Here is an 11,339-nt window from a genome sequence, read left to right on the forward strand (position 1 = left end):
TATCAAGCCACAGTAAAGAATATTCCACATGTTAATTATCTGAAACAAACCAGGTACATGCTGATTCCACTAAGTCTAGGCTTTAATCAAAGTGGCAACTGGCGGTACTTGGCTTTTGGAAAGGGCCAAGGTCTTGTTTCAATATTCCAGGTATGAAGAGAAACATTGTTCAGGCCTCTGCAGTCAAGCCAGAGCCAGTCTGTTTTTCAGGTGGGGGAGGAAAAACATAGGGGACTCTCAATCTGGCTTCACTGATTCATGCTGATAACACAAGAAGATCCTAACAAACAAATAATCAAAAGTGTTTAGCTCAATTCCTTACACAAACAAACAAACATTTGTTGTTTTTTTTTTTTTAATACCCAGGTCTATTCCTTTGCCTGATATTCCTGTCAGTGGAATCCACTGTAATGAACTTTCAGGGCGTTGCAGCAAGACTGACTGGGAAGACCTGACAACATGGATCCCATTAAGGCCAGTTATGTGGGTCCCTGTAAGAACTCAGTGTCCTGCTCATGTTGAGCGGAGAATCCAGCCAGTTAAGCGAGATGTTACTTTTGAAAAATTGCATTGTCCCTGCTCCAAAGTTGGGCCATATTGAAACATTTTCTTTTCAAATAACAAACACAGTCTTTCTTGTAGTGAACTATTCTGAGAATCTGGGGGAAAGCAGGACTAATGAGATGGTACAGGAAAATACTGCCTTGTCAAAACACTTACTTCAATGATATCAATATCAGCATTACTAAAGTCGATGTTCATCAGTCTGGGGAGAGGAATGCCTCCTCCTAACACACCTGCAGATAAGAACAGAAATCAGTCCTAGCTTTCCAGGCTAACAGAAATTGGAGTCATTGTTTAATTTCTCTATCTGTTCTCAGCTCACTCAGTTGCAATTACCCTCACTATATTTTTTTTAATTAACTCTCCATTCATTCAGATCACTGCAAGTGGAGTTCTGTTGTGAGTCACGTCACCAAGACTTCATTGCTTTTTCAAAATATACTACACTACTTTTTCTAGCATACTATGAAATAGCAGTCATCCAAATAGATGCACAAAGTCAATTCTGCAATGCAGTATGTTTGCTTTGTTTTATTATTGTGTTTATTCCTTCACTGACAAAATTCAATCATCTGCCATGGGTCTCACCATCTTTAGCACAAATTAGCTCCAGTAGGTTCTACTGTGTGCAGCTAACATAAATTGAAAATATAAAAACCATTATGTTGTGTACAGTCTGGTACAAATGAGCAACTGAATGAAAAATAAAGCCGTCCTTACTGTTCACTGCTGGCAGAAAGGCAATGTCAAAAATCTTGCCAACCAGCAACTCCCAAAGCGAGACCTGCATCAGGGACAGAAGTGATTTAATGGAGATGGTTATTCACTAAACAATGGACCAGGATTCAGATTTCAGTTACATGGCGTCAATGCGTCTCTTCTAAATTTAACTACAACAGAGTCTGGCCCAATGCCTACTCCAGAGTCAATGTACTGTAGCTCAATCCCTTATTTGTGCTGCAGATTCAGAATCAGAGTGCCGCAACTTTTCATGGATTCTGGAGTCATTATTTAGTCCGAAATTAATGCCATTCCTTAGATCAATTGGCAGTTAGCGCTAAGTGATTCTTTGCAATTAACCTTCTCTGGAAGCCAAACAAACTTTATCTTCAGTTAAGTTAAGAAATGAAAATCCTGTGATTGCTCCTGAATTTTTCTTCTGTCCTCTCTATTAGAGTGTGATGTGTCTCCCCCAATGCTGGGGAAGCTAATGAGATGTTTTTAGCACAACTTATGGAGCTCAAAACACCCCACTTCTCTAAAGAATGAAAGAGAGATGGAAAACTAGGTGAAGAACTTAAGCCCACAGAGCAAACACTGTTAATACAGAACACTTTTCATTGTGGAATTAATGTAAGCACTTTTAGTGACCAAAAGTCTTCAGAAATAGCAGTGAATGAATTAAATAAAGGTAATTACTGCCCCACTCACCACTGTCCCAATATGTCCCAAAATTAATAACACATTTATCTTACCCACGCCTTACAAACGGTAATTTACAGTATTTGCATGAAGATTGCCCAGGGATCATCCCATGAAATAAATCCATCTCCAGAGGCAATAGAATATATGGTATAAAACTGACACTGATTTTACATTCTAATCAACCCTTGTATTGCTAGAGCCAATATTGGTTAGCACTTGGCTTCCTTCAGTGAATTGCACACAGTGCTGAAGCAACGTATGCTCTTACATCAAATTTGCCAATGGAGGAGGAAGCCAAGGAGAGATGAGTCCTGCAGAGAAAGGAAAAGAGTCAAGTGAATTTAATTTTACCAGCAACTTCCAAATGTGCACAGCTATAAGAAGGTGCTGTGTGAATTAACACACAGGATCCTCTTTCCTCCCCCTCCCACCCCATGTCATTCTTGAACAATAAACTAAGGCTAAGACATGATAAAAAAGACTTCATACTTGTCAAGACTGACATTGATCTTCAGTTTGTTGTTTTCCACAGAAAACTGGGCCAACAAAGCAGCATCCTGCAATTAGAAAACAAAAGTCAGTCAGTCTCAGAAGCTGGCTTTTTCCTGCCTTCGCTCAGGGTGGTTGAAAGCAGCCACTCATCTCAAGCTTAGAGCAGAGATGTGCGTGCCCTCAATTTGTGCATCCCATTGCAGAGGAATGAGAGCAGCGGATTTGACCCTGAAGCAACAGTCCATTGACAGAACTTGTGTGACTGCAGAGGGAGTTTCAGTATTTGTGCTGTGGCGAGTTTTCAATACGTACAATATTTAGAACACAGAGGGACTGTTGGGCACCATTGGGCTGGGAAACCAATACTTCCATGGTAGCAGTGAGTTGTATTAAGCCTTGATTTTTTTTCAAGGTCACCCTGGGAGTTTCAGGGACTGTAACTTTCAGCACCAGTGGCTGTGGCTCGGGGAACTTCTGGTAAACCTGTGGAAATTCAAGAGCATAGGTATGGAGTTACAGTGAGCAGGACTGTAACATGTAGGCCGAGCTGTATTATGAAACCAGAGTAAGCAGGAATTCCATGCAATGCAGCTAGATTAATTTCAATATATACAGTTAACTGTGAATAAGGTGGCCAGATTCATTATTGCTTTACTCCAGGTGTAACTCCATTGATTTAAATGGATTAAACCCAGAGTAATGCTGAGATGAATCAGGCATAGTGAATGCATCAACCATTGAAGTCCATGGCTGAATTTAGGGCATCATCTCCTGACCTGCAGATCACAGCCTGTAACTATCGTGTTAAGACAGATGGGGCAGCTCCATTGCGCCACCAGAACATTGCAAAGAGGCCATCTCATGAGTCCAGCTCTAGCTCACTGTGTTTAGACTTTAGAGTCTGATTTAGAGGCCACTGAAGTCAATGGGATTTCTGCCATTAACTCCAGTGGGCTTTGTATCAGGCCCTTAATAAGCCGGAAAAGGAAGTGGATCTCTCTATACCCCCCCCAAGTGCATTTATGGCCCCCATCATCGGACTATTTGTTGTAAAATATAACAATAGAGCTCACTAACCGCGGGAACCAGGGCTCCAAGGGTCAATGTTGTTAGTGGAGGAAGCTCAGGAAACTGTGACAAATAAAAAAGAAATAATTCAGTGAACCATATCCACCCTGTGACCAGTGTCTACCCCTTTCCTTGCTGCATTAACACCACATCTGGAGTGTTAACCAGACAACCTGCATTTTTCATTTCTCTGCCTGAGTAAGTAGCATTCCTGGTGATCGATAATTTGCTGCTAAAACCTTACAACTTGGGTCTGATTTTATATACCCACTGTCATCCCACATTAGGCTATCATCTCTTCTTAACTCAACAGCTAACAAAGGTTAGTGCGCTCCCTACGTGGCTGGTTTGATACTCACCATTCCATCAGAAATGTCTATGTTCAGAGCCTCTTGCTTCTGCAGGAGAGATATTACAGAGCCAAGGAAGTTTACAGAGAGTCCAAGCTGAGAGGAGGCGGTGTCTGCCATCGGTGGCATGGGGACAGCTTCTGGTTTGCCCAGTGGGTAGTCAATGAGGCCTCCTGCTATCCGGCCAACTACAGTCTGAAAGCCCAGGAGAAAGAGTTATAAACTTTCAGAAATGTTGCACATGGTATTTTTGTTTGATGCTAACTTTAGGTTCATTTGGTTAGGAATTGACATGAAATAATTTCACATTTAACTAACTCTGGAGCAGAATATATTAGGCAGCTGTTCTGTCCTCTCTCCAGAATTTTATTAATTAAAAACAGAAGAATGTTAACAGCTGGTGTGATATAGGGTCTGATCCTGAGCCATTAAAGTCAATGGGAATTTTCTCAATGGCTTCAATAGGAAGAGGATCAGAGCACAGAGAGCACAACTTAAAACCATTGTCAACGGGAACCTTTCACACAGTGAACAGCTTCCAGTGAATTCACTGCTCAGGAACAGTTGGGGTCCCCTAGGAAACACCATCCCAAACTGCAGGAGGATCAGTCACTGCAACAACATGAAACATCACAGCCCTTGGGTACAAATGACAAGAACAGGACTTACATTTAAATCTACTTCCAGAAACTGACCAGTTACTAGCGGAAGGCTTGATACAGTGTACTGGATGCTTCCCAGTACACCCAGGGGCACCAGGGCTGCATTGAAATAGAAAGAAGCAAGTGATCATCATTTGGGTTTGGATGCACCTCCTACCTCGTAGCACCACTATCTCCCATAAACATCCCTGAACTCCCAGGTGTTCTGAGCAGCCAACTCAAACACTGTGCGGAGAGTCCCCGAATAGTTCTTGGTACCAGGCAGTACTGTGGATGGAGGCTGGGCTCCTGGCAACCAGTGTTTTCCATTGCTGGAAGTGGAGAAGAACTCCAGCCAGAACAGCTCTGAACACACACCCAGCACTGGAAGAGTCTGAAGCCAGACCCAGAGAAATCCACACCTCAAAAGTCAACAAAAACCGGGACCTTCTAGAAAGGGGACATCCAGATACAATTCCAGATATTATCTTAGGGTAAGTCATGCCCCCACTTTGGTGAGTGCAGAGGTTCTCTGGCTAGTGGAGAAAGGCTGGGGAAAGGGAGGGATTTGGGGGGCAAGAAGGGGGTATATGCAGGAGGCACTACGCTATGTGAGGTGGCATTCTGCTATGGGCCTGCCCCCTATGTATAATGTGCAGGATCAGAGCAATGGAGGTCCTTGAAGGTCTCATGTCAAGGTGCAGAGCAGGGTATGGATTTAATGAGCACCTTTTGCCCTGAGGATTCATTGTCTCCTCGGGTCTGTGTATTGTGCGAATTGCCCCAAGGGAAACACGGGGAATGGACTCAGCACTTGGGGAAAGAGAAGCAATGATACCACCAGAAACTTACAGTTCACAAGGCCCAGCTCATCATTGACAAGGCCGAGGACAACATCGACCACTGGGCACAGCTGTAAGAGTCAACATTTCGGTGAGGTGTTCCCAGGAACCAGGCTCACGCTCAAAGTCAGACTGGCAAACGCAACTAACAGCATAGGAACGTGTCATGGACAAATCAAAACCCTTTAGTGCAGTGCCTGCGGCCAGACCCTTAGCTGGTGTAAATCTGCGTGAATGAGCTCGCCTGATTTGCATCAGCTGAGGATCTGGCCCCTAGAGCTTGCTACACTCCCTTCCCCGTACAAGGAAAGCCACCATTCATGTTAATTACAGATGGGCCAAAGCTGGAACCTCGAATCCCAAGCCCTGGAGTTTCAGAAGAAGGGGACAGGGAGTCACACCCCCAGATATTAAACTAGCCAGGAAGATTATTAAGAGTTATGAACAGCTTGAGTAAAATTGGCTCAGGTACTCTGGCCCAGAATTTCAAAGGGAGGCACAATTGATCCACCCGCTGAATGTGAGCGTGGCCCATCCTGCATCGCCAGACATCCCAAACCGGCACTGCAAGCGCAGACAGGCAGCTAGACATCCCCTTAACAGTCTTCTGGGACTTTGTAGGCACCAGGCATGGTGGGCTTAATCCTGCTTCACTGAAGTCAATGGAACAACTGTCACTGACTCGGGCAGGACTGGGGCTGTGGTGAGCGTTTTCACAGACTCACTCATTGCTTCCTAAGAAAATTTGCCCCTTTGTGTTTCAGGCTCACTCTAAGCTCAGAGTTTTCCAAAGAAGGGATATTTTCAACAGACCTTGTAGATTCTCTGATACATCATTAGTGTAGAATTGGAGCTGGACCCAAACCAAAACTCTGGCCCCAAAGACCCTGAACTTTGAAGGAAGGGTGGTTTTTGAATACAAACCTAGATCAGGATTGAAACTTTAGTAATGGCTTCTGCCTTTATAATGGGCTGAACCAAAACCCTGGATCTAACCTCTAGGGCATATGAAATCTGAATCTGGGTCTGGATCTGAACCTCTCTCTACTGGGGATTTAGTCTCTTCTCCTTTCCTTGTGAATATTAGGGAGTCAGAAGGAGAATCAAGGAGCAAATCGAGCTGTTTGGGAAAGGGATACTCTTTGCTTTTCTCACAGATTGTCACAGAGGATAATTTTTTTGAGAAAGATTAAAATATTTGCTTGTTTAAAGCATTCAAAAGGCATTTTGGAGCATGGCTGTAGTTACGTGAAGCACTCACATACTCTCTTTTTGGACTTACCAATTCGGGAAGCAGTCTGTTAAGGACCCGCGCCAATAAATTATCCACAATTGGGAGCAGGCTAAGAAAAATAAAACGAGAGGATGAAAATTGTGGCTGAGGAATAAAATACCTTGTTGAACAACAGAACTATGGATTAGAAGTACCTGCTGAGTACCGGTGTGGGCCTCTGGAAGTAACAGCTCTGCCAATAAGACAGCAGCATAAAGCAGTTAAGTGCTTCGTGGAAGTTTTGATTTTGAACGCTGTGATGAACCAAATTCTCATCCCATGGAAGTGAATGAGAGGTGTGCCACTGAGCTGTATGGACTATGGTTTAACCTTTTTAAAGTATTCACGTCTTTAGAAGAAACTACCTTGTCCCAGGAGGGGACTGTGCTGTGTATGTGAAATGTTGTGAATCTCAGAACATACACATTGGTAAAAGAATCCAAGAGCAGAATAGGAAATATAGACGTATTTTCTTATGGAATAATTGGAGCATCTCACACACCACCCTGCAATAACTCTGGTAAGTGCCGACTTTTCAGTAACAACCACTGTACTGTAAATGCATATTGAGTAACCCCCAAATAATATTGGTTTTGATTACCACAATGGCCACTATCACACATGCAAATTAGACACAAAAACATAAACACATTTTAATACATGCAGCTGCATTTGCAGTTTAGAAGATATGGCCCTGAAGGTCATCAGTGCATGTTCATAATAGCATCAGCACTATGGTCAGTTTAAAATCCCTTTCACACCTACCCTCTAAGGAGTCTGATTTGAATACCACCGAGAAGGGTATCGCAGCTCTCAATCACCAGCTTGGGGTAGCCTGTGCCATCCATGGTCAGTCTGGCTTTTGAGGTGATGTTCACTTCCACGGCAATGTCAAGCAAACCTAGGAGGCTGCGCAGGGCAACGAGAGCAGTGTCATGACAAAGGGTCTCCTCCAAGTGGAGACTGATGGACTCTGTCCCCCACTAGCGGCTGCCTCCTGATACAGGGTTTGGTTGTGTCCAGCTGAGGGGGCTGCGCAGAAGCCTCCATCCTTTCACCCTCGCACAGGGATGGATGCAGTCCCACTGCAGAGCACAGACACTGAAACCTGTTAACGCGTGGATACGATGGGAAAGACAGGCGCTCGCTAACTAAAATGGGGAGTGAGGCTAGCACCATGGGCCCACCTCCTCCCCAGGATAGCGGGCCAGGGTAGCGGGGAGTGCACCCCCACAGTCCTTAACATTGTGATGAAGTTGCCATGGCAGAGTATGGGGCTCCCATACTCTGAGGCCAAACTCTGGCTGAGTCTGAGGGTTCCTCCTGCCTGCTGCATCAACGCCCATCCCACGTCCCTCGGCTTCTGCTTCACTTCACAGGAGTTAGAGTCTGTGCCCCTTGTGTCATTCAGTGGCTTGTGTTTGACTGCCCTCAAAACTGACACTTCCACCAGGAATGATTCCCCCACCCCTGGGTCAGGGGCTAGAGAATGCCAAACGTGGGTGATGATTTTACTAGCTGTCCGGAGTGAATGAGACACTTCCAAAACAGTATCCTACTCACCTCTTACCATTGATTGCTACTCTAGTATACAAGTCCAAGCGGACTCCAATCCCTGGTAGGAGCCTCACAGATACTTTGGGGAGTGTTAGTTCCACAATTCTCAACCTGAGGGATGCAAAGAGTGATCGTGAGCAAGTGACTGACTGGGGGGCTGAATCTCAAGAAACTACTTAGAAATGTAGCATACAAATGGTGTCTTCTGACATCCTTTAAAGATCATTTGAACTAAGGCATAACTCTTTCCAAATTGTTTAAAGATACATTGCTCTCGGTTACATTAGCACTTTCTCTAAAACAAGGACCTCAAGTGGTTAAACAAGATTTTAAATGATGCCCTCTGTGCATAGCAAAATCATGTAATCAGAATAATTTAAAATGCCTCTACTGAAATAATGTAAGTGACAATGGAGACAGAGCCTTAAGGAACCAAATCTCTCAAAAACTGGCTCCCAGCATACACGTCTCTCAAATGACCATGGGAACCTTGCAAACCAGGTGATAATTGGATAGAAAAATTATACCCAATAGTTCAATGTAGCTCTTGCATTTGTGCATGCCTATTTGCTTCCTGCCTTCGGCTGGTAGGGGTCACAGAAGTACTAAGATGCTCTTCAATATACAATATTGGACATGTAATGTTACTGTTGTATTTTTGACCCTTCCAGAAGCAGTGGAAATCTTGTGGGATTTCCAGCCCAATTTCTAAGCCAGAGAGGTTTCAACTCTGAACCTCTGAGAGTTTACCTACTGCTCCTGAGCCGTATTACGTGACTGCCCGTGACTGTGCAGCGGGCTCATTGCCATGTCTGTGCAGAGATCTCTGCAGTGCGTTCCTTACCCTGTGAGCCCCTGGATGGTGCTGAGCAAACCTCCTTCCCCGAGGATACCAAGTAGACCTCCATCACCCAGCAGACCTCCTTTTCCTAGCAATCCTCCAGCAGCACCATTGGGGAGACTCCCTCCAGGAACATATCCACCAGCCACAGGTAGGCCTCCGCCATAAGCATTGCCACCACCGCCAAGGAGACCTCCGCCACCACCTCCGCCAAGCAAGCCACCTGTAATCCCACCAAGCAGCCCACCACCACCACCCCCTCCACCAAGCAAACCACCAGTAATCCCGCTAAGTAGCCCTCCTCCACTGCCACCTCCACCAAGTAAGCCCCCAAGTAGGCCACCACCACCACCAAGGAGACCTCCTAGCAGGCCTCCACCTGCATCCGGACCTCCACTGCCGAGTGGCACGTCTCTGACTGCGCCTTGCAGGGCATTGCCTTGTATCAGCGAGCCTGTGACAGCTGGAAATATTGCACAAGGTAAGTATTCGACAAATGGGAATCTGGCTTCTTTTGTACCCTCTGGCTACTTTATTTTAACAAGGGAGATGTCAGGCCACCTACATCCCCCTGAGCTCAAACCCTGGATGAAGCCAACTAATGAATTTTAGTTCTGACTTCTGAATATTCTCCGTAAGCATGGTTATAACCATTGCTTTGACAACACATTATAGGCTGTCATCATCATGTCAGCAAAGGGAAGTCTGGACCATTTCGACACTACGGGGATGGTCAGCAGCAGAAAGACCTCTCTGAGAAAGACAGAGGAGGTGAATTGGCCTACTGCCTGGATAAGCAGAATATAATTTCTTGCACAATAACAATAATCATGCACCTGGCACGTGTCCCAACTGCGTGGCCTCACTGTGTGGGTCAGTAACCATAGCATTACCGTGTGCCTACACCTGGTAGGGACCAGCCTCAAAGCAGCTACAGGAAAAGGCTTAGCAGGTAGCTATTGCTGCCACTGGATAACTCTTGGGGAGAGGCGAGTGACTGAGGCAGCCGGGTCTCGCATGGGCAGCCCTTGACTGTGCCGATGTCAGCATGCCCATCTGCGTATTGCTCTCCATGGCTGGGGTGGGTCAGCTGGGTACTATCCTCCCCATAAGACCATGTGAGCCAGGCTACATGTAACCAGGCTTTTGGACATATCTGCCTACTTCACTCATGTCTGGTTTTCGTATGTATTGGCTGCCAAACAAGCGTGGTGGTTTTTCCCTTGCCAGACATTTTCCTGCTCTAACAGGCCTTACTGCTTTTTGTTTGCACAATAGCTTCAGCACCTCCAATGACTGCTATTTATTCATATTTCCATCTGTACCCCAAAGGTGATGTTCTATTGACTTACTATCACGTATCACGCTGTTACCAACCCTGAGGACAGCATCTGGCGCAGGCTGGCTGAGAGCTGGTGTAGGCTGATTTAAAGCAGGTGTCAGCAGACCACAGAAGATGGCAATGCCCCAGCCCTTTAGCATCTTGCCGTCTGCGCTCTGGTGAGAACATTTCTGGTTAGCAATATGCTACATAGTAAAAGGGGAAGAAACAAAGCTGCACCATGAAGAGAACAAGAGTCCCAGGGAAATTCAGGACAGGAATGTGGAGTAATACATACACATGAGCTGGAAAAGAGAGAGAAAGGAGTAAGGGGCTGAATTCTGCTCCCCATTGGGTCTGATCGAAATACCACTAAAGTCAATGGGAAGATTACATTAACCCTAATTGTCTGATGTTTGTTTTTTACCAAAATATGGCATACTTGCACCAGGATTACAAAAGAAATTTAAATATAAATAGCAAAAGTTCTTCACAGCAGTATTGTAGGGACCATGAGTACAGTGAAACAGTGATGAGCTGCCAAAATCTTAACAACCAGTTCCCTATAAAAAGTTCTGATTTAAGGGAATGTGCCCCAGCACGTATTTTTGGTACCAACAGGGTTACCGTACGTCCGTATTTTTTAAATTTAAAAATTCCTCCCGGACAGTGATTTAAGAACCAAAAAGCCTGACCTGTCCGGGAAAATACAGATGTATGTTAACCCTGCCTAAAGTTCTTTTTTAAAAAGATGGGCCTGAACTAGAAATGAGCTCCGTTTCACATGCGTGGGTCCCCGACACACCCTGGGGGTGTGCTAGGGTGACCAGATGTCCCGATTTTATAGGGACAGTCCCGATTTTGGGGTCTTTTTCTTGTATAGGCTCCTATTACCCCCAACCCCCTCTCCTGATTTTTCACACTTGCTGTCTGGTCACCCTAGGGTGTGCACATGTGTGGATCCC

The 11,339-nt window shown here is 45.2% G+C and overlaps 1 protein-coding gene across 1 annotated transcript; it reads right to left on the reverse strand.

The window, feature by feature from the left end:
- Positions 1-256: 256 nt before the first annotated feature.
- Positions 257-10,535, reverse strand: LOC119842108 (BPI fold-containing family B member 4-like). Its single transcript, XM_038370032.2, has 16 exons — positions 10,406-10,535; positions 9,256-9,516; positions 9,057-9,150; positions 8,219-8,323; positions 7,421-7,564; positions 6,665-6,725; positions 5,393-5,453; positions 4,569-4,660; positions 3,909-4,094; positions 3,559-3,612; positions 2,794-2,964; positions 2,479-2,546; positions 2,258-2,300; positions 1,285-1,348; positions 721-797; positions 257-280 (listed from the first exon to the last, which is right to left on the reverse strand). Exons 1-16 carry the CDS (start codon positions 10,533-10,535, stop codon positions 257-259), a joined length of 1,635 nt encoding a protein of 544 aa, XP_038225960.1.
- Between the last annotated feature and the right edge of the window lie 804 nt (positions 10,536-11,339).

The sequence above is a fragment of the Dermochelys coriacea genome, chromosome 13, assembly GCF_009764565.3.
Source record: "Dermochelys coriacea isolate rDerCor1 chromosome 13, rDerCor1.pri.v4, whole genome shotgun sequence".
NCBI lineage: Eukaryota > Metazoa > Chordata > Testudines > Dermochelyidae > Dermochelys > Dermochelys coriacea.

Coding starts and splice junctions, on each gene's coding strand:
- LOC119842108 (XM_038370032.2), bottom strand. CDS start 10,535: ATGCTAAAGGGCTGGGGCATTGCCATCTTCTGTGGTCTGCTGACACCT. Junction 4,095..4,568: donor TTCTGGAAGTAGATTTAAAT/GTAAGTCCTGTT, acceptor CTGGGCTTTCAG/ACTGTAGTTGGCCGGATAGC. Junction 1,349..2,257: donor CCTCCATTGGCAAATTTGAT/GTAAGAGCATAC, acceptor TCCCTGATGCAG/GTCTCGCTTTGGGAGTTGCT.